Source organism: Thermobia domestica, chromosome 4 (assembly GCF_964235325.1).
Source record: "Thermobia domestica chromosome 4, izTheDome1.hap1.1, whole genome shotgun sequence".
NCBI lineage: Eukaryota > Metazoa > Arthropoda > Insecta > Zygentoma > Lepismatidae > Thermobia > Thermobia domestica.
This window is the reverse complement of record NC_137457.1, coordinates 235476652-235501576: the sequence shown is the minus strand read 5'-3', so window position 1 is coordinate 235501576 and position 24925 is coordinate 235476652. Positions and strand designations below refer to the sequence as shown.

Sequence of the window (24925 nt, the reverse complement as noted above, 5' to 3'; positions counted from 1 at the left end):
ACATAGACATTACACAAAATCGATGACAAAAAATGGAGAATTTCGAAACATGGGCATGGAGGAAAAAAAGGACAGAATTAGCTGGATTGAACTGAAAACGAATGAGAAGGTGTTAGAAATAGCAGCAGTTGGAGAGAAAAGAAGAGAGGAACTGTATTATGAGGAACTTGCCGACTACATGGGTATGGTGGAAGGAAAGAGAGGGGGGCGATGAAGAAGAAGGTAGTTGAAGGAAGGTATTAAAACAGAAAATTGCTACGTCAAGACAAAGAGACTAGCTGGGGACCACAGTACATCGAAGCTTCTCAATTGCAGCAAGTTATCTGCCAATAATAGTAGAATAGCTATGATGATGATGATTGTATATTTAGCAATATTGGGCCAAAAAAGAGAGAAAAAAATAAAATAATAATGATTATAATAAAGATCTTAAATATTTTAAAACAATTTGAGTGAAAACTGAAAACGACTCAACTGTCTATGTCTTTTGTGTAAACTCAATTTATATAATTACTTTCGACTATATTAGAAATACAAAATAACGGCATGTTATTTATTGTTGTATAATGTTATATCGCTCAATCCTCGATGTACCGTATACCTAAGGAGGATAAAAGTTGTATTGATAAACAATTATTCAACGTATAAGCATCCGTCCATGAAATCAAACTTGTGATCACATGCACAAAGTGCAATATCATGAAAATGTTATTTCGATATTAATTTTATGAGCGCACATTAAAAGTTTCCAACGGATGCTTGAGTCTCGGAGCCAAGGCCATGCCCATGTTGTCGGCACCTATGGTATGTGGAATCAACGATATTCAATACTACATTTCTCTATTTCTCTTTAGTTTTGTTAAAACATCGTTTTGAAATAAAATGAAATATCCAGTTTAACGTCCCACGATTATGCACCGAGGTTAGGGGAGACGGTGATTATGAGAAATGAATGAAATGATGGAATGAAGGAAGTAAGAGGGAACAGGAAAAACCCGAGAAAACCCACAAACACGGTGTTTGCCCACCAGAAAAGCTCACATAGCGCAAGCTGGGATCGAACCAGGGACCCCATTCACCATAAGTAAACGCTCTGCCGCTCAGCCGGTACTTGTGTAAGACTTTTGCGGAAGAGTCTTGGTCTTGGTCTTGCGGGTATGGTCTTGGTCTTGGTCTTGGTGTTCGTTTTGCATGCAAGACTCTTGCAAACCTGCAAGACCAAGACTCTTGCGCTCATAGCAGCTCGGCGAAACATAATGGACTTTCTAACTTTCAAGTAAAGTGGAGCAGAAGGTTCAACATTCCACGCAGTTTTATGCAATGGTATGTACCAAGTAAGCTTCCCCTGCCATGTGTAGGTACATTTCCAAAATTATATTACCTACATACTGTTCTGTGGTTTGATGCCCAGCCACTTCATCTAATAACTCAGTTTAATCAGATGTAGTGCTTATCATTATGTTCGCCCGAGCTGCTCAAATACAATTAGCGTCGTCTATATCTAAGAAGACTGAAATGTTGCTCTAGACATCATGTGCATATGGTAAAACAAGTATAAACATCCGAAAACAAACTAGGCTTTGCGAGCATAGTTTCAGTGATTAAAGATATGAACAGGTGCTATGACTATGGCCTAGCTAGAAGTAAATATGCTTACGTAGTTTAGACAGTTTACCTAGTCATCAAAGCTGTTACCACAAAATTATTTTGTCTTAGTCATTCGTCCGTGTAACTGGGTACTGGTTTCACATAGCTATACAGTACATTAAATCCACTCTGTATTATCTCCAGATTAATAATAATAATAATAAGCGTTAGACAGTCCACAAAAATCTTCAATTGCCTTAGATAGTTTTCTGGTTACCATACGAGTAGAAGATCCAGCCATACACTTCTCCGACTGTTCTTCCGTATCCTTACAGTAGCCTTGTAGTAATGGTAGATCTACATTTCTGACGATGAAGAGACCTAGAGCACTAAATTTTTGTGCCCATAATAGGAACTCAAGTATGTGGCCGTGATTGGAAATTACACGTTCACTTCACCACCCACGAGACGGCAGATGAGTCTAACAAGAAAGCAATCATATTTTCATTACTAAAGATTAACAAAGCCAAACCGACGCTAACTACATTGTATACTGAAAACGTCTTTAGCTCCGTCCCTATTGAAAATAACAAAATTTGCATCCCTATTTGCATCCCTATTGAAAATAACAAAAATTACAACAAAGTGTAAAAACATGCATATTTCTTATATAGTAATTTGTATGAGAGTTAATACTTAATTTACAATGATGAAACCGGAGCCACAAAATTCATGTATTACACAAAATATTTGATTCAATAAAATTCAGATGTTCAGTACTCAGACAGTCCATTATAGTGAAGAAGTGCTTAATAATAACACTCATTACAACTATATAGAGGCTTATGTGTTTCCATCTGAACAACTTGCAAACAGCAACAACTGTCAAATTGGGTTTTAGAGAACACAAAAAATGAACGTGCATGTTCATCAGTCTCTCAGCTCTTTCATAGCAGTATAAAGATGTTGCAGTGGACCAAATGCTGTCAAAAATAATTTTGAGGAAGGTTATGTCATGGCTCTTTCCATTGTAAACGTTAACATTTCACGCTCAATAGAACAAAGTTGGAACAATGGTTTTATGTTAAGACATGCCACTGTTAGTGTTTTAACTAAACATTTTACACAGTAGCCTCCCCCACAAACCACATCACAAAAGAAATGCATCCAAAGAGAGCACCACCTAAACTCACAAGACCTATGCTAAAGAAAATGCAAGATATGGTGGTCTGTTCGATTCCATTACCACAGCGTGTTCTGGTCAGAGGTTACATGTGACATAATCAGCAGTAATTCGTACAGTCTATTACAAATTGAGGCTGCAAATTGCATGACCAGTGTGCGTACGTATGTTGACACCAACGGATGCCACGCAGTGGAAGATGAAAGGTCATACAAATGCCACTTAACTGGTGTCGCTTATACAACAATTTGTTGTGACAATGGATGAATCATGGTTGACCATGGTAGACTTCGGATCATCATTTATAGAGATACATATAGAAAAGACCGATGTACCTTTTTGCGTCAGTGCAAAGAAACTTTCTCGAAATGTTTTAGGTTGTACTGACTTTTGCTACAGAAGAAAACTCAAGATTTGTAAGGCCAGGGGCGGGTTTAGGATTTTAATTTTGAGAGGCCCGCTCCCTCCCTTACGGATACATATACACATTTGGTTGATTAAGGACAGTAGGAATTACCTTAATACCAAGATTGATGCTATTTGTTGAACAATTATCTACCATTAATATAAATAGTGGATAATATATTTACTTTTTATTGTATTTTTTAGCGTTCATATATTTTTTAAAAATATTTGGGTAGGCCTGTTCCTATCCTGCCTACCTTCTAAAGCCGCCACTGCATTTATCCTACCCTAACCTACGTTTTTACATACGCCACATAAGTTTTTTTTCAGTGTAGCTTCTTTTCGTTACTGTGTTACTATATCTGTTTATTGGACAATTTAAATGTTAACTCATGTGTTCAAAACACTTCACTCGATCTGTAAATGTTCACATGGAATAATATAAACAATTTACGAGTATGTCCCATGGGCTAAAGAAAACTACTCTAAGCGCGAAGGTGATGAAATAATATTAGTCCAGTCAAATTAGACAAAAAAAAAAAAAAAAAAAAAAAAAGGATAAACCCGGAATCATCACAAGCTGAAATTTTGTACATACCATTGGGAAGGTATATATAACCACATACTAAGTCCGGAAATATCCGGTGACGGGTTTGGCCGCAATATTGGAAAATGGCATCGAAACCGTGTTTTTAAAAAAAGTAATAACTGATTATCACTTTAATAGCTATAACTCACGTCGAAATTCCACTATTGATGTTATTTTTACTTTAATAGAATATCAAAGGACTACGGTTACAGATTAAGTATTACACTTACCAATTTACTCCACATGCAGGAAACAACAGAGGGATCTTTTTTTTAAAAAATCCCCCAAATTTCCCTTCTTCCCCTAAGTTTTTTTCTACATTAACCCAGAAAAAAAATCATAACAAGCTGAAATTTTGCATATCCTTTTGGAAAGGTGTATATAACAACCTACAATCCGCTGACGGGTTTGGCCGCCATATTGGAAAAGGACCGACAAAGTATGGTTTTTCAACGTAATGACTGATTCTCACTTTAATAGCTATAACTCACGTTGTATATGCACTACTGATGTTATTTTAGCTTCATTCGAATAACTAAGAACTATTCTTACAGATTACATAATACACTTACCAGTTTACTTCATATGCAGGAAGTAACGGAGGGATTTCCTTTCAAAAATTCCCAAAATTTCCCTTCTTCCAAATAGTTTTTTTTTATATATACGTATATATCTATATTAGCCCAGAAAATATCATAAGATGCTGAAATTCTGCACATACCTTCGAGAACGTGTATACAACCACATACTAAAAGTCCTGAAATATCTGATGACGGGTTTGGACGCCATATTGGAAAATGGTTGCCGAATAGTGGTTTCTAAAGGTAATAACTGTGTCTGACTTTGATAGCTATAATTCACGTAGTATTTGCATTATTGATTTTATTTTCACTTCATTCGAATAACAAAGGGCTACCAGTTTCCTCGACACGCGGGAAGTAACGGAGGGCTTTCTTTTCTTTTTTTTTTTTTAAAAAAAATCCCTTCTGAACATTAGTTTTCATATACATTAACCCAGAAAAAAATCATAACAAAGTGAAATTTTGCACATACCTTTGGGAATGTGTGTATAACAACATAGTAAAAGTCCTGAAATATACGGTAACGAGTTTGGCCGCCATATTGGAAGATCGCCGCCAGTGGTTTTTAAAGGTAATAACAGGTTCTCACTTTACTGTGATGTTTACTTCTTCAACGCTAGTTGTCACGTCTTCAGAGAAGTTCTTTGTGAATCTGAAGAACAAATCTAGATTTATTGGAATACTTTCTAATCATCTCACGGCTGCTTGCGCCAGTGTTCTTCAAGCCTCTGGAGATGCACATACCCAGATTTGCGTACAGCAATAGAACTCTCTCTCAAACAGCCACATGCAGTTGGTTTGGGGGAAAAAAACTATTGGAAGAAGGGAAATTTTGGGGATTTTTAAAAGGAAATCCCTCCGTCATTTCCCGCATATGAAGTAAACTGGTAAGTGTAATACGTGATCTGTAAGAATAGTTCTTTGCTATTCGAATGAAGTAAAAATAACATCAATACTGCATTACAACGTGAGTTATAACTATTGAAGTAAGAATCTGTCATTACGTTGAAAAACCACACTTTGTCGGTCCTTTTCTAACATGGCGGCGAAACCCGTCACCGGATTTTTCAGGACTTTTAATAAGTTGTTATATACACCTTCTCAAAGATATGTACAAAGTTTTAGCTTGTTGTGATTTTTTTTTTGAGTCAATGTATAAGAAAACTTAACAGAAGTAGAGAATTTTGGGGATTTCTTTTAAAGAAATCTCTCCATTACTTCCCGTATGTATAGGTAGTAAAGTGGTAAGTGTGATGTATGGTCTGTAAACTTAGTCCTTTGCTATCCGAAAGATGTAAAAATAATATCAATAGTGAGAATTCGACGTGTTATAGCTATTAAAGTAAGAACCTGTTATTACTTTAAAAAAAAAAAAAAACAAAAAAACACTGTTTGGCGGCCATTTTCCAATATGGCAGCCAAACCCGTCACCGGATATTTCCGAACTTTTAGTATGTGGTTATATACACCTTCCCAAAGGTATGTACAAAATTTCAGCTTGATATGATTTTTTTCCGGGTTAATGTATATATTGACTGGACTATATTGTTAATGTGTAAAGTAGTTCGATAATAGCAGTGGTGAATTCTGAGAAAGCTTAAGGACATGATTTTCATCTTAAGTTTGTGCGTTCTTGTGTTGAACTTAATAAAAAAATTAGGTTACTTTTACTTGGGGAAGAGTTTTCTCATATGTTAATTTCCTCGAGATCTTCGATGAACGCATAGCTATCGAATCCACGACTAATTTGCATACAAGAAAATAGCACTCTACTATAAAATCATGATTTTTTCTTAAGAATGAATAAAATTCGCTTCGTAAGGTTGGTCAGTGACCCAAACATTAAAACTTTAATGAGTTTATTAGCTCAGGCTGCAATGCCATTACTATTGCAAATTAGTACACTACAATTTTGTCTTTAGATTTTCAAATATATTCAAATATATTGATAATAAATAAATAGACAAATAATTTACTTTTCAAAGAAGCCTTAAATTCTGTTAGTTTTCTCATTCTTTGTTTTATTAGCAACATAATACAGATTTGAAAAACATGCATCACGTCTTTCGCTAAGCCGTTTCCGTACTGAGCGGCACAGTTTGCACTGAACCGACGTATGACGTACACATGGTGGTCATTGTTTGAGGCGCACGAGTAGTAGACCGTAATTCAATCGTAAATTTGTACTAGTTAGAATCATCGCATGGGAGAAAGGAAGCGTTCATCGTAATCAGCTTTCTCTGAAATTTTTGTAGCACAATGATAAATATAATAAAAGATCAGTGGAAATGTACATTTTAACAACACTATACTTAACACTTAATTCAATACTGGTATATCAGGAAACAGTATAATCTATATTAATTCCAACTAAACTTTAGTGAATTTATGAATTAGAGCAATTGTGTCCCATGACTCCATAAAATGTTAGTTCTACGAGAAATAAAAAAAGGGTAAACTTTCACCAACATCATTAAGTCACACATTCTTCATCATTTCAACATATCACGGTCGGTGGTTTCTGGGAACCAAACTATACATGAATGATGTTCCTCCGCAATCATTCTCATTTTTTACTTTTCTTTGTGTCATTGTAACCAGTAAATTTGTCAGCTAAATTAGTGAGTATTAAGCTTAAATAGAACCAGTTTATATTTATGTGAATGTATTCTTTCGTTACTGTGGCTGACACGGGCAGATAAGATAAATAACATTCATAGGGTATTTAAAAAAAAAAGTTAAAAATATATCAAAGGGATGATAGCTCTCATCCGAAAAAAAAAAGCATAACGACTTAAGTAAACATGGGTTTAATGTCGTTTCCTTTGAAGAGATTTGCCCACGAAACAAGATATACTTCATAGAAATCGAAACGAGTCCAGAGTAATTTATCTCTTCTCTTAATTTTTTAAGACGAAACGCAAAACTACACTTCTCGTGAGATGATGTTTTATCTCGCCTCGTCTCAAAACTCTCGCAAAAAGATTCAAATATTTTAAAACTATTCTCCCCTATGTAATTATTAATCGGAAATAAGGAATCTGGATTTCAAACTGAGACTATTGATTTTTGTTTTTTCCTCTTAAAAGAAACAAATATTCTGCCAATAGTAGAGAATAACTGAACGTATTCTTAGTGTTTTTTTTTTTTATAATAAACTTACCTGGAATGCTTCATAACTGTAAACTGGGCTTTGCAAAATATAAAATTGGAAGCCTTTCCAAAGTTGTAACATATACCAAAGGTCTAGCTGCCAATGGGCAGAAATAATAAAGATTTGCGCAATAAAAATTTGAGAAAAGTGAGCCCAGGCAATTTTAAATTTAGAGATAATTTTAAAGTTTCAAATATATGTAAGCGATTTATAGTATAGAAATTTTAGTAATATTGTGCATACCATACATAATATTCAGAAACATTACCATCAATGCTGTACCTACACAGTGTTATTAACATGGTATGCACGTTTTTATTTTCAAATAATATTACATTATCATTATGTATATAAGATATCTGTTTGATGGTGAACAAAAGTATGTCTAATGCATAGCAGTGTTGGAAACTGTAAAAGCTACTGGAGGAGATTAATTGCCAGAACTTTATTACAATCACGAGAATATAATAGGTTTTGACCAAAGTAGTTTCAAAGAGGACTATAATAACCTCAAGTACAAAAATATGTACACTGACTCAGCAATGTTGTCAGAATATAAAATTATATTTTTATAACTCTGTAATTATTGGAATACAGTGAAACCTCCCTTAACGGACACCTCTCAATAACGGACACCTCTATAATACGGACAGATTTTTTTGTCCCGGCAAAAACATATGTTCTCTTACGGAACAAAACCCTCCCATTCACGGACACTCTCCGATACGGACGCGGACAGTCTTTTTCCCCAAAAATGTTTGAATAACCTCTTCATAATGGACAGGAATTGTTCTCGGTTCTGCGATATATTACAGTAGACAGAAAAGTATTTTCCCCATAAGTGTATCTCTCATGAGTTCTGACCTGGTGAACCATCGAACAGAACAGCTGAACTTGATTTTTTTTTTCGCAATAAACTGCTTTCTGGCGGAAATCCTAGAAAATTTTCAATAAGCAATAACACTCATGCAGGGTTAGTCGTAAGGCCAGGAATTCTATGCGAAAAATCTTAAATTCCCTAACAAATTTAATCCTTTTCGTCTGGACCTTGCATCTTTACCGACGATTTCATATATAACGAAACAAACATTGTTTGTTTTACAATAACATTTTCAACGAGCAATGCTACCTCTCTTAATTTTATGGAAAAGAAACAATTTTCTTTTACTCATGATACTGGAACAAGTCTGGGTTGGAGTTTTCCCGGCTTCCTTTTTTACTATCTCTAAAAGGATATTCTTTGTGACTGAGCCTGGGTCAATAAATATGCACCCCCAATAGCTTGTCTTTTCATCCATTCTGTCAACGAAGATGCCGCGCCAATACACAAACACACACACACACATGTTTCTTCTGCAATCGTACTGAGGATTTTTAGAGGACACTTGCTAGTGAGTTTTATTACCGTTGTAGAGAAAAAAGTATGCCTTTTTCGTTAAACATTGCCCAGCAATAATAGGCTATGATTTAATAGAAATGAATTTCTCCTTCATCCCTCCCAGTAATTCAAATTGTACTAAATAAGACTATTTTCATATTGAATTTTACGTATTTACGCCCATACAAAATGTATTTACTGTATATTACTGCATACAATTACCCTTATGAGAAATTAAATTTCTGTAACCTCTCTATAACGGACACCTCTCAGTAACGGACAAAACTTCATGTCCCATTGGTGTCCGCTGTTGAGAGGTTTCACTGTATTTCCTATGAAATAATTTCCAAACTAACATAACACATCTTTCATATCAAAATATTTCAAGCATACAAACCTTAGAATATATCAGTTAATTAATAGTCATCAAAGAAGCAGACCCGGAAGATAAAGTGACATGAAAATCACTAAAGTGAAATCTATTTGCTAATTTGTTGATTTATCTTGCGGCTATAATAACGCTTTCTCACGCGGCAGATTTGGATTCAAATATTAGCCTCACACACTAGTTTTTCTTTATATATCGAAAAACATTGGAAAACAGTAGAAAACTTAATGCACAGGCAAGACATAATCAAATAAATAACGTTAAATTAAAGTAACTACTTTGTTACGTTGTTATGTAAAGATATAGTGGTGATTTAAATTTTGAACAAGGTACTAATAAATATATTTTCACAGTCAAAACTACATATTAGAGTATTCAAATCACAAAGTACTACATTTTGCAGAAACGTCATGTAGTTCATTCCTAGGCGTCACATAGCCAAGCTATTCAGCAGCGTGAAGTCTGGATTCATATGGACAAGAGACTGAAAAGTACGAGAAAATTCAATGTAAGCCAAAACACAACTTTCTTTTACGTTAATACGCATTATGTGGAATTACTTTAATGACAATGTAGTCGGCAATGCGTTTCAAGATAAACTTGATATCGCCTGAAAACTCACGTCTAATATTTGTTAGCAGTGAACTTTTCCATGCGTTTCAGGCTTTGAGTATTAAATTATTCTAGTAATTTTGTTCCCAAACGTTTTCATTCTATTATCTAATGTGCAAGTGAAAAAGAACAAGACACTTCAATGCTTTCCCTTGACAAAGAAATAGGAGTAATCATTCTGTGATTCAAATGCCAATCAGTGCGTTGGAAATTTTCCAGATGTGACATAAACAAGCTTTATATCCTGAAATTGAGCGTATGTCCAGATATTTCAGTTGGTTTCTTGGGATACACAAAAAAGATGGTTAGATAACGGTGAAAAGGAATGTGTCTACGTAGCAGTGTTGTAGACTTACTTGAAATTAGAATACCCCTCTTCAAAACTACTTCAATTGAAAACTATCAATTGTTCTAACATATGGTTCAAGACTATGGCAATGACTCTCTACCAAAATTATTACTTATAGAATAAGGTAGTAGCAAAACCATTACTTATAGCACTATTTGTTTGATGTTAGTATTTGACTATATATCACATACATATGAAGATTATTGTTCTCCAGTTTCTCCCCCCCCCCCTTCCTCCGAGTAGAAAAACCATAGTATAAAATGTCTAAGAAAAAAGTAGTTAGGAATCGAATCAAAGCGTAAGAATCGAATCCAAATTTGCGGCGCGATACATCGGTACGCCAACCAGAAGACCATCCCGAGAACTACTAAATGGATTTCCTTCTAGTTATTTTTTTCACTCTCTCTTCCTTTGATAACTATCATGTTTAATTCACTGGGATATTCTATGATTTGTATGCTTCAAATATTTTGATATGAGATTTAAAATTATTCGGTTCGGAATATTCTTCACAAAATTTATAAAAGGTAATTTTATATTTCGACAACACTGTTGAGTCAGATTATATACTTTCATACTCGAGGTTAGGATAGTCCTTTTTGGAACTACTTTCATCTAAACCATTATGTTTTCTCATGTACACTTCTCCAAAACATAAATGCGCGCCTGATTTTTTTAAGTTCCTTGTCGGTTTGGCAATAACACGTCCGAAGTAATAGGACGGGAAGTCACAGGAAAAAATAACGAGACTTTCGAACATAGCTCATAGTTCGCTGTTGGAAATAATCAGCTTATCTTTTGTTATCTAATGTAGGATACAACTAGAACAAAATAATACAGGACGGGAAGTCATAGGAAAAAATAACGAGACTTTCGAACATAGCTCATAGTTCGCTGTTGGAAATAATCAGCTTATCTTTTGTTATCTAATGTAGGATGCAACTAGAACAAAATAATACTTTGACAAATGCTGAAAACTTGGTTGTAAGTAAAAACACACGGTTTTCGACAACAAAATTGTTTAAAAAAACACGAAAAGTTGTTGAGATATTCGTTCTCTATACAACGAGAAAAGCATTTTGTTGTTTCGATAGCCATGCGTGATAAGTCGTTTCTTTTTTGTGGATATTTAATGCTTTTGAACCTGGTTCGAATTCCACTCGATGCTTTTATTTATTTTTATTTTGTAACTTTTCAGTTATTCTTGCTGTCTTGCAGTTTTGTAGTACATGTATTACACGGAGATGATTACAACTCTCTAACCTATCCAGAAAAAATAAGTCGTGTAGGCATAAAACCTTTTGTATATATCCCAATGTCATTCATCAGTACAAATAAATTCTTACATCGATCTGTAATATACTGTTAGCCGTAACTTCTTCATCACACTAGAATGTAGTTTATTATTATTATTATTGTTATTATTATTATTATTATTATTATTATTATTATTATTATTATTATTATTATTATTATTATTATTATTATTAAAGTAGGAAACAAAAGAAAGTATGAGGGTACTAATATTGATGACACAACATCTTATTTCCTCGCTGTTTGTTATTACACCTATGAATTTCATGTTGTCTTGGTGCATCAGAACGAATTTAGGCAACTTTTCACGGTGATCTCATACTTTTTTACTTAAACGCTTTATTAGTTCTCAATGGTATATGCCAGTCACGTTTCATCATTTGCTAGAGAGTCTATCATAATGAATGTTCTCAGGGTTCCATGAAACAGTGGTTATCACCTTCGGAGCAATCTCATATAGTAATTTGGGAGTGGTGAAAAAGTATGTTGGCTTCTACTTTCAAACCTCTTTTGACTCAGGTTCAAACAGGGCGATGTTTCAATTTCGAGGGAAGATTGAACGAAATATACCTGGAAAGAACACTGAATTAACTGCCGATTGTGTTCAGTATGAGTTGCACGGGTCCTCGTCGATTGACACAGATCAAGATGGATTTTTGGAATCATATCCTTCTTGTTGAAGTACTGAACAGCATTTTAGTTTTTCGTCCGCTTGTCTTTGGTCACGCCTATTCACAGGGACATTTTGTCGCGCTTGGAGCAAAAATAAAATTTAGAGACACTGATATGAGAATTCTGTATCCATCATGTTATTGTGTGTGTGTATGTGTGCTTAATTTTATACGTGTAATGGACTTCTAAAAAAATAGGCTATTTACTTCCATTACCCCTATTACCGGTACTGCTCTTATAATCCCACTGTATTATTTGTTTGACTCAAGAAGGCCTAACCTTAAAAGAAAAGAACTGCTCGTCGTAGTCATCTTTTTATAAATCCTATACCAATTCATATTTGTGGAATTCTTTATTATTTCACTTTGAAAAGACATTAGTCAGTCCATTCAAGCATTGTTGCTTTGTATAGGTTCTTAGGCATTTATTATTATTATTATTATTATTATTATTATTATTATTATTATTATTATTATTATTATTATTATTATTATTATTATTATTATTATTATTATTACCTTTGAAAACCCTCTTTTACGCAGTGTTCTATTTTATTGAATATAGGACAACCAAATTTAGCGTTCAATACTACAAATTCTTATCTAGTACACCTGAATTTTCTAACAAAATTTTCGCAGTATTAAGGTTCAAATTGGATATGCATCACAGTTACATTTAATATCAGTACGTTTCGCGATATTAACGGTAACACTTGTAAAGATGCCTTGGAAAATGATAGTTCATCTCTAAATATTTTTATTTTCAAGAATGGATCAGAAACAGTAAATTGTTACTTTTCTTAAACAACCTGACTCTTCTTATGGCGTCGGACCCATATAGCGCGGAGATTGGGGTAAATATTCCCCTTGGTTCACATACGGGATGCACAGATGCAACTTACTCAATATTTGGCACCAGGCATCCAAAAGTGATCCGTCAAAGATCACAAACTATTTCGTTTGGTGGCAATCTAGAAATCAAGTAGGTTATTTTTTAGTATATTAGATATTTCTGCAGAGTCCTTGTATCAAACGTATCAAGAATAAAGTTAACATAGGCGTTCTTTCCAATGCGCTAAGATTCTACCACTGCTCGAAAGTCAGAACACAGATCCCTCAATGTATAATGTGGGTTGGTTAGGTATAAATTTTAAAAATAAGAGAAGAGTAGCTATAGTTAACAACTTCTTTGCGTCAAAAACATTAATTATAATTTAGTAATTACATAATTAAATGATTTGTGGAGTCTATTGAAACTTATCAAGAAGCACTAGGGAATAGTGGCACAAAATTTACGAGTTTCTGATTTTAACTGGCTCATGGCAGCAGTAATGTCCGGCGGACTGAAACGTGAAAATGAACGGAGAATGATGAAGAACTCACTGAAAGTTCAACTGTTTGGCACAACGTCCGTGTACCTAAAAATGCAGGAGAATCAGTGTGCCAATTGAATTTTACCCAGGGAGGATGAATTCACCCATATATGTCCAGTCATCACATATTATATTTATGCCATCACAAACCAACCCTTCGCGGGTTATACACGTCTAACTACTATTTCATAACGTATAATTGTAAGAGTTTGATCGCAAACATACACTTTCTTCGATCTATGTATAGTAACACGTGTACACTACATGAAGAAGTGGTTTGTGTGGCGTGAAATTTTCTCAATATTGAAACCGGAAATGATAGTAGATTTCTACCAGTTCCAGTTGTAGTAGAAAGCTTAGAGTGAAGGTTAGGGTGCTTTGTGATGGCATAATTATATGTGATATTCTCTGGATTCTTGTCAGATTGCAGAAAACAACTTCTTGCTATGTATGACCGCTTTTATTCTGTAGCAATGACTGTTAAAACCAGAAGTGGACAATTTTTATGCCACAGGAAATCGCATTTTGCTATCTATTATGGGTTTCAATTCTATAGCAAACAATGTTAAATTCGAAAGTCGTTTATATCTGAAACTTTCGGTTTCAATAGGATAAGGACAGAAGATATTTCCTATTCTTAAGACGCTAAATCGATTTTTAAATGAAACGCTTATTGCTCTCTTATAATATTTTGTCTGATGTAGATCAATACCGAAACCGAAAACTGTAGTGGACTTTTACACCTTCTCGTTTTAGTACAGAGTAAGGGATATAGATGAAATATACGTACAAAACCTTTCATTCTTGGTTCAAAACAGCACAAATCTTTCTTAATAGAATGAGTTGATTTTGAAAGAAACGGAATATGTGGGTTTGAGAGGTCCATTTGAAACTCAACATTGAAAGTGAAATTTAGGACATTTTGGAACAGATACAAAACTTTTTATTGCTGGTACAAAACAGTAAAGAACTTTCTTAATGAAATGAGATAATTTTGAAAGAAATCGAGTACGCAGTGCCGCAATTTGAAGTCGAGACTGGAACTGTAGAAAAAAGAAAGTGAAAATAAAAAGCTTCTTACCTTGGATCATTCAAAATACGACCTCCAACATCCATACATCATTGCGCTCTGGCTGCCAGTGCATAGGATTGCTGGAAGTCCTTTTGTATTAAGCTGTTGAAAAGCCTTATCATAACCCTTTTGGTGGCCGTTACGTCATCAAAGAACAAACCTCTGAGTGCAGATTTGAGTTTAGGAAATAGAAAATAATCGCCCGGAACCAGATCTGGTGAATACGAAGGGATGGGACAACACATAGATTCCCTTTTAGGGCAAACAGTCTTGCACAATCACTACCTTGTGACTTAGGATATTATCATGGATCAGGCGCCACTGAACATCACCGCAATACACGTGTGATACCGCTTCAATACTTCATCGTAAAATGAGGCATTAACTGTTTGTCCTGAAGGCACAAATTCCTTATGCTCAATGCCCTTACTATCGTATGAAACAACGAGCAAAAGCTTGATTTTGGATTTTGATTTGCACAATTGTTTGGCTTATGGAGAGTTAGGAACTTTTACTCTGCACTCTGACGTTTCGTGAACGGGCCATACTGAAAAACGCATGTCTCATCAATAGTAACGATATACAGGAGGAAGTTAGGGTCTCTATTGGTGGTAGCAATCACTTCTTTGCAGCCTTGTTCCTTTGTTGGTCATTTGTTAAGGAATAAGGCATGAAATGGACACAGATCTTCCTTTTGTATAAATCGTGAGTTATTATTAGTCATACAGTTTCTTTATTTATGTGCATGTCTTCAGCAAGGATTCGTAGTGGCACACTTCGGTCGTCTGTGATCAATGTTTTCACATTCTCCATTAATTCATGTGTTCTCACTGTACTTGCTGTACCTGGATGTACGTCATCTTCAGTTTACTCCCGTCCCTCCCTGAAACGCCTGTGTCATGCAAATAGACGCGCACGAGATAAACAAATGACCCCATACACTTGTTGCAACATTTGATAAGTTTCAGTAGCAGTCTTACCTAGATGTTCACAAAATTGATGTTCGCTCTTTATTGTATGTTGAACTCCGTAGCAACACTTGTTCACACTCACCACTAACATACATGTAACTGACAGTCAAAATCAATGTGCTTGTTATCAGCTACTTATGAAACATTCCTCTTTTGTTTGCATCACAGCTCACAAGACAGCTGCGCCACATGTTGAAGAAAATAATCAGTTTCGATTCCAAATTGCCGCACTGTATGTAGAACCCAGAGGTCCAACTGGTGCTCCGCCTGGTACTTTGGGACATTTTGAGGCAGGACAAAACTTTCTTATGTTCGTACAAACAACACAAAACTTTCTTAATGAAATAAAATTATTTTGAAAGAAATCGGCGTATATGGCACTCAGAGGTCAAACTGGAGTGTCACACTGGATGTTGAAATTTAGGGTAGTTTGAAACAGATCGTTTTATTGTTGTTGCAAAGCAGTACAAAACTTTAAAATAACTTTTATTTGTTAATGGTAGTGTGACACCATCTTGACCGACCTCTAAATTATAGTTGAGTCAAAAATGAAAAAAAAATCGTTGGATTAAATGAATTGTTTTGACTACCCAAATGCTTGTAGCTGAAAGTTGTTCTGGGCACGAAAAATCAACTCAAACATTGGGTCCACCATTTTGATTACGTGGTATCTTCTTTAAAAAAAAAGACCAACTAGGTTACAATCATTCGCTCCTATTATAAACAATTACGATCCTAAGTATTTCCAGATATGAATGATTATCTAACTCTGTGATATAACATATGTTCGATTCTTTTATTCTTAAGCATGAAGAAGATAGTAAATACGTCCTTAAAACGTTCTAAATCATATTTTAATATCGAAATTTGATTCCATTTTATCATAAAGAACTTATTTGGATGAAATATGTTGGTATGAAATGTGTAGCTCTTGAAATTGATATTTGCTATTACATGAAGGACAAAAGTGATATTACTCATTTTAATTACTAACGGAAAAATTAAATTATTGTTAAAGGTCATTTGCTTGAGTATTCCTGTTAGTGCTCAATCATTACTTAAAAGTATAATCCCGTACCCCAATTTCCTTTATACAATTTCTTTCGCCGATACCGGAGGATTTTGAAACAGGATAATTAGATGGGACTTATGCTAACTCGTTGTTCAATTCCTTAAACAGTTTCCTATTAGTCTCATAGTTTCCATGGTAGGGCATTTTGAAACGTGATGTTCTCATTTTCGGCTGTTTACAACTCAGGCGTTTTCCGACCCATATTCAGTAGAATGTTTCTGTTTCATTCGATATTAGGGATCACATGCCAGAGTTTTGTCATTGAATTTCTAAATATACTGTAGAGGTGAGAGAGGAAGACATATACAGAAAGGCTGTTAATTCGTACCAAGCCATTAACTCATACCGTGTTGTAAATAGTCCTGAAACATTAAATGAAATGAAGTGAAATCTTTCAGTTTAAAGTCTCGCGTTTGGCCTTTTAGACTAAGGTGACGGATGGTTAAGATAAGTGAATTATAATGGAAGAGTCGGTGGAAGAACGATGCGTGAGGGAACGGAAGTAACCGGAGAAAGCCACTGACACAATATTGTCTTCCACAAACTTACTGGGGAAAGGATCTAACCAGGGACCCCATCACATCACAGGTAAGCCCTCTACCGCTGAACCACCGTGCCTCCTGAGTCTTGAAACAAAAATACGACATATCAAAAAGCACATGCTAAATTTCATTGTAGTATTTTGAACTTTCAAAGGGGAAGTCGACGAGCTGAAGGAAAACTTTAGGTTCTTTGCGACAAAAGGATAAGCGGAAGAGTGAAACACGAATATGCCAGATTATAGTGACACCCTGAATATCGTATGAAGCAGAAAATTTGGGAATCAACAAAATCCAAAAGAAGAAACCAGATGAGACTGAGATGTTGCAGAATTTAGTGAATAAAATTAATTTTGTTCTCTGAAATTATTTAGTAGTTCGAAAATAGTACCTAGTGAAATAGTAAGCGTTTTTCTTATATGCTTTTCATTTTCAAAGTATATGTTTTGAAGTAAGTTATGATGTCACTGGCTAAAATGATGAATGAACTAAGGAAGCTATTTGAAAATTACTTTCTTGCTTACTTAGTAGCAGTTTTGCTTAAAAGATTATTACGCAGAGAAGTTATAGTATAATGTCTTTGGTTTCTGCAATATTTTGTAAAGTAAAAGTAAGAACGAGATTGACATATACCACGGACATTTGCAAGTTTCTTTACTAAGATTAAGTACTAAGATTGTTCTATGGGTACTTTCAAATTTAACGGTAGACAGAAACAGAATTCAGTTAAGCTCACGAACGTTAATTTAGAGAAAAATGATTTAGTTGTATAACTGATGCTTTAACCAAAAAATTGAAGCTTATATTTTTGCTGTTTAAGTTTACCATATATAAAGCTATTTAAACACAGAGTAGAAAAAACTAGCATTACTAAGTTTCAACATGAAGGCCTCTAATATCAGATTTTATCCCTAATATCAGAAAGCCTCTAATATCAGATTTTATCCCTAATATCAGAAAGCCTCTAATATCAGATTTTATCATTAATAGTTGGACAAAGATATGAACATAAATACCCATTTTTATCATAGTCTCTGTTAACGCAGAAAAGAAAGTGATGTTACTGCTATATGTAATGCTACTACTCAATATAGTAATACAAGCCATAAAATGTTTGATTTTTCTTTTTCGCGAGAGGACATAAAGGAAATCGTTGATTCCTATTCCAGCCGAGCAAGACGAGGAGAAATAGATGTGAAAAAATACGAATTTAAAAAAATTTCTTCATAAATGACATAGTGGCATTCTACACAAAATTATGAACTTGATTTACGTTATTTTCATAATAAAGGAACGATTTAGACTGTTGATACATTTTAATGGTCGCCTTTCATGGTCACTCTTGATAAGTATTGCCATAAGAAAATATTAAGTAATATTCTACGAGTTCATGAGTTCAGCAAAACATTCTAAGATAACGAGTAACTACATTCCTTATGATAATTCATCACAATCCTCTTTTTGAAAATAAAAAAATCCTTTTTAAATCTTTCACATATTTCATAAAGTATAATAATGTACCCAATATAACTATATTTTGTTTTCAGGAGATATCTTGTGATAGTTTCCTTGATGCCAGAAGGCATTTTTTTAAATTATGAATTTCTCCTCGTAGGAAATCTCTCAGAGCAGATTATATCAGTAGCAATAAGACTTCTTTAGCTTTTAATTGGAAGAAAGAGAACTTTATGTGAATATATTCGATATCATAATTATTGCTTTGAATTTTGATTAATGATTAGAAAACATAATAACTTAAAACATGTTTAATATTCTGTACTGCATTCAAAGCAAAACAACGAACATTAACTTTCATAACCTTTTGATTCCATTGAATTAGGTATGATTCCATAATCTTTCTGTTCGTAGGTATTTGTTTGATCATCCTTATTATATGTATTTGGTGTGTAATACGTTGCTGCCGAAAGAAGAGACCCGGTATTGTAAGTAGCTTGCCGGGGGGCCTAGGAAACTTCATGCAACCTGTAGGATCAGATGAAAAGGTACTTTGGTACAAATATAATTAGCTTGGTACTTTCATTTTTCGATTTACATAAAACAATTTTTCTGCATGAAATTCAGGAATGATGGATAAACTTATAGAACTGGTCTTAAAGTTCATGTATTTGCATTTATTAAAGGTGTGCTAAGATCAAGTGTATATGACGTTTGAATTAATAAAATTACTGATCAATTAAATTCCAAGCATAGCAATGAAGAAAACGAAGTATAGATATTTTGTTGCTTTATTTGAATCGCCGATATTAAGATTTCAATAATTGTAATACAGAAGTAGGCACTTATCACAATCTAACCTATAACTAACATATTTTGCTAAAAGTGTTCTAATTTATGTGCGTTGGAATATGTTGTATAACACAGAAAGGTTTTCTTTATGTAGATCATTAAATGATTTTGCATTAATTAAAGTACAGTTCAATGGAAGTAAGTTGTGCTGAGCAAAAGTCCGATTTTTAAAAAACTAAGAAGTTGTCGTGTAGAAAGGTATATGTTGAAACAAATTTAAATATGAATTGCAATATTTAAAAATGGTATACATCTGGAGGAGAAATGTCATTGAGCTCTGAATTTATTGGATGATCAATTTAATAGCAAATCCTATACTTTTAAATGCAACTTATTTGCTGTTCATTTATACCCAAACTTATACTCAAGTTTAAAAGTACTAGAAATCAATACAAAAGATTATGGTAGTTTTTATTATAAATCTATTGCATTTGTTAAACTTCGTAAGTGAGATTTTGATGTGAATTAGATTAGTTATCGGATCTGATTCAGTTGCCCTAGAGGTCCTGGATTTTTCCTATTGTCTGAATTTAAATCTTAAATCCTAATAAACTAAGAGAAATTAATTGATCAAAATGATAACGCATGTCGTATATACTGTACACATAATCAGATCGTAGAAATAATAATTCATATATATATATATATATATATATATATATATATATATATACTTAGCCGAGGATTCCGAGACTTTCAACTAAATTTACGCCATAAGATATTGAAGCGTAAAGGATTGTTTGTATGCACCACTTACACTCCTATAGACATCAAATCAATCAACTCAATCGACATTTGGTAAACATTCTTTAGTTAGTTGTTCTTAGGCGGAGTGGTCAGGTTACTGGATACACATCTTTTACGTAGCCTTAAAAGATAATCATCATTAGTAACAAACAACGTGGAATTTCGTGGTGAACAAACAACGAAACTACTATATCTATTCATTTTCGTAAAAAATAGTCGTTGAAAAGCTATGCCAGTAAAGATATGTGATGTTCCTGCTATCTACTGCTGAATACAGGAACTAAAATTGATAGTTGTTGTTTCACGATTATACTGGAAATATCATTTTCTGCTACAGTGAATATATATAGGTTTCAAATACCAGATTTCCATGTTGTGATCTGATATGTTTAGGGGAAGCCAAAATATCCTACTGTATAAGGGAAACATATACAAAAATTTTAATATGAAACGTGTTTGTTTCTTGCATGAAAATAATTTAATGTTGAATGGTGAAGGTAGTGAACAAAAATTAGCCAAAAAATTACTTAACATATTCTTATTTGATATTGTTCCTCATTAACGTTTGATAACAGTTTTATAATTGGTGCCTTCCAAATAAATGGTATTTAAAAATGGACAGTCACGTAAAATCTTTTGTGGTGAGCATACAATATGTTCAATTCTTCATAACTAACCTAGTAGACACGCATAGTGTAATACACATTGTAGTTATTACAGTCATAAGTTTTCATTACTTATTTGAGATTAGTTTACTTCGACTTTTCAGTTTATTAAAATATCAAGAGGAAAAATTGTCTTTCAAGGGAACACAAGGGAATTCAGGAAGAAATTATGGGATTAAAGATTTGTAATCTAACGTCAAAATGTACCCTACTTTAATGAGTTACATGTAACTTTGCTTATGCATATTAAACTGATTCTCTGCTGTGGCTAACATTACTAACGTGAATTTATCTTATGTGGTCAATATATTAAAACGTGTTATTCTGTTATACTGTTTCAGTGTAAAATGTATTATACTCTCCTTTCAACAAGATAGGCACACTTATCAATGACTTCTATTTTAGAGTATTCAAAGAAACCCAACTTAGGATTTTCAAGAGATTTCTTATGGTTTTGTGTCACTAGTGAGAATTCAACAATGAACCTCAGAAAGTTAAATATCACGACGAGAAACTACAGAATAACTTTGGAAATTTTCTGCTGTATGTTCACTAAGTAATAAGTTTATGAAGTACTTATTTTTTTTACATTTTTACAACACATGTGATTTCTATTTTGCCTTCAAATGTAATCAAATTAATTTAGATTTCAATTTAACGAGATAGCTATTTTCTTCAATTAAAGTAATAACTCTGGTAGTAGACCATTTCTTCAATCGTAAAACATTCACAATACTTTCTTCTGTAAATGTAAGTAATAACTCAAAGAAAAGTGAAAACATTTCTCATTAAATTATACAATGAGCGGAATATGATATGTGACTTTTTAAACATATGATTTGGTTGCCACAATAACATTTTCACTCCAAAAGCACAACTTCATAAGAATATTAAACTCGAAGAACTTCGATGTTCTTTATTTGCAAATTCTTCTTGTTGTTGAAACCTTTTACGAGCTGAAAAAATAATAATAATAAACTTACTAAGCGTAGCCGTAAGTTCAAGGTTCTTAAACAGAAATTAATTATACTAACAAAAAGCCTTCTTTCCAATATTATGTGTGAAATACTTTGGAAAAATAATATAATAAACTTTGATATAATACAAATGACTTATTGATACACTATAGACTTACTGATTATACACTTATTGATATAATACAAATTATTTACTTCAATATGCCCACTTACTGACTCGTATGATTTTTGTATGATTCCGGTTAATTTGAACGAAGACCCAAAACAACAATCATCTTCGTATAATAAATAGTAAAACACTCAAAGGCTTTGACACTCTTTCAAAATTGTCGAAAATAGTTTAAATTTTCTTGACGCGATTTTTGTACATTTTACTCTTCTAATATAATAGGTTATTATAATACTTTATTCAGATGATTTGTTTCTCTTCGCCAAAGATAGTTGTTAAAATTCCTAAGGTTACGTAGATGGATCTTTTAAAAACGAAAATATCTAAAACTTGTTAAATTTACGACGAATATTTGGGGATTTTATTATGAACATAGTGTACACAGGCTTAAAGAGTTTTCAGTGAAAACACAACTTATCTCACTAAGATATTGTAATTATTAATAATACTATTATATTAATAATCTAAAGCAGCTGGCTATAATTTGTTTGAATTTACATAGCCCACAAGTTTTCAGAATATTTATAACACTTGTTTCTAACATGCAGTATGTAAAGTAAAAGTCATGGGAAAAATTTTGAAATGTTGTAGATTATGTATGTTTTCTAAAGTTTTGGCCTTATAAAATTGTCGATTTGACCATGAATTTTAAAAAAATGATTGCAGAGAATTTGGCATGGAGCAAACACGCAAATTGAAGCATGTCTTGCAATAATATTGTATGACACCTTTAGTCAGTATTAAAATGCTATAATAATGTGTTATATGAATTCATCCTCTTAGAAGTAACAATTGGAATATTTTTAAGTTTTGATTACGTTACAAACAGCGTTCTAATAATTAATCTAAATGCCTTACTTAGCAATAATTTGTATTCATTCAGAGGAATGACAGGAATTTGTATAGCTTTTTAATATGTTGTAGAACGCGCCATTTATTGTTTTTAGAGGAATCACTTGAATTATTTCAAGGCGAGGAAAACATGAAATCTGTGATTTGATTTCTGGGTTTTCCATACTCAGAACTTATATTTAAATTTTGCGGTTGAATTCCTATAAATCTTACCGTAATGAGTTATACTTTATCTGAAAGATAATTGAAAGTAGCTTTATACTTAAATGGATGAACATTTATTTGCATCATTTGTAGAGGGAAAGAAAATGGAAATTCGAGAACCTAAGTTTGCTGCATTTTTCACCTCTGCCGCGCCTCTCATACTAGAAAGAGAGGAATCTTCCTTTCCAATTAATATTATTCGTTTCTATGGTATAAATGAAACAAAATCCCTAGAATATAGTTATTCACAGAGCTAGAAGGATTTGATATAGATTGTTGCTGTATTACAAAGGCTTCTGAGGGCTAAGAAAAGAAAATAATTTAGTATAGTTGAGTGAAGGAAATAATTCAGTACGTTACATTCTACTGAGTATTTTTTGTTAGTCACTTACAGGTTTGCTAAAATTTGTGATAGGTATACACTCGGCTGTCTTGAAAAACGTAGTGTATGCTCACCTCCTATACGCTCGCTTTTTCGTAAATTTAAGGTGAGTATTTGCTGATCTGTAAAAATATTAGGTGGATATAATCCGTATACTCCCATAAAAATAGTTGGATTACGCCGCACTACATCCCTGGTCTTTTATCTTAAAAATATCCTATATACATATGAACGCCCTTGTTAACTTGTTAGAAAGGTCTACTATCGCAAAATACAGTATAAAGAACAAGGCCGAAAGTAGAAAGTGAAAAGTAGGTGTTTTAACTTGTTTTAAAAGTATTCATTCAGTGATAACTTACGATAATAATGAACCATAAGCAAAGGCAAAGATAAACAAACCTTAAAAGAAAATATATCAAGCAATTTTCTATGTTTAAGAATCTATACTTCATCATTTGTTTAATCTCTGTTTATTTGAATTACTAATGAATAAATAACAGTTTATCCATTATTCTCCTACGTTGAAATGGTCGCGTATTTTTTTAGATGCTTGAAACATCCAACGTTAATGCAATAAAGAAGGTCAAATTATGTAATCTTGGTACACCTTTAATAATTATAAAATTTATCTCGAAGGATTATATCTCGAATGTATTTTTCCTTTAATTTAAACGCACAGAGTTTCTAGTCGTCTAATTAACGCATGCTATTTTTTTTATCTAACTTTCATCAGGCATCCAGAATAGAAACTAATAATTTATTAGGTTATTTCGTATATGAAGTCTAATATTTTTTTCTTTGAATGTACGTAGGAGCACGCCACATTTAGTACATTTTTACAAGCTACGTTTTCTACCAAAATGATCGCATTCATTTGCATGCTTTAATCTTTTGGAATAGAAGTTTGAACATAGTATGCATGAGCAAGATAATTCAAATTGAGTTAAGTTGCTACAAAAGACATTTTTTCTGTTTTTCGTACGTACGAGTTTACTTCATAAAATAATTACAACTCTTAGATTTATGAGAGCATGTATATTCTTTTACGTGATTAGAAGTATTGAAAAAGCAATGCAAAATTTTACTTTTACTACCATTTTCTGATCTTCACTGCTTTTTTCCTAATAGCTAGGGAAGTACTTCATGAATACTATAAGAAGTAAAAGGTTGCAACGCATGAAATTTAAAATCTTGTAGATATCATTTGATGAACGTTTTGTATCTGATTAGTATCTTGTAAAGAAAAAATATATAGGTAAATACGTCTATTTGAACACTTAACATAATAATAGAAGATTGAACATGCATAGACATTCAAAACTATTATTGTGCGTTTTCTCTGGAATATTAGAACTGTTGATTTGCAATTTAAGTGAAGCAGGCT

General features: G+C 33.2%; 2 protein-coding genes across 2 annotated transcripts in view; one reads left to right on the top strand and one right to left on the bottom strand.

Moving 5' to 3' along the window:
* Positions 1-24925, top strand: part of LOC145683916 (synaptotagmin 1-like) — a 246462-nt gene that overhangs the window by 54120 nt on the left and 167417 nt on the right. The window contains exon 4 of the mRNA XM_081755592.1: positions 19108-19241. Within this exon, the coding sequence (XP_081611718.1) occupies positions 19108-19241 (134 nt within the window). The remainder of the gene's footprint in view (positions 1-19107; positions 19242-24925) is intronic.
* Positions 1-24925, bottom strand: part of LOC145683917 (trypsin inhibitor-like) — a 472745-nt gene that overhangs the window by 310360 nt on the left and 137460 nt on the right. The gene's annotated exons all lie outside the window — the stretch shown is intronic.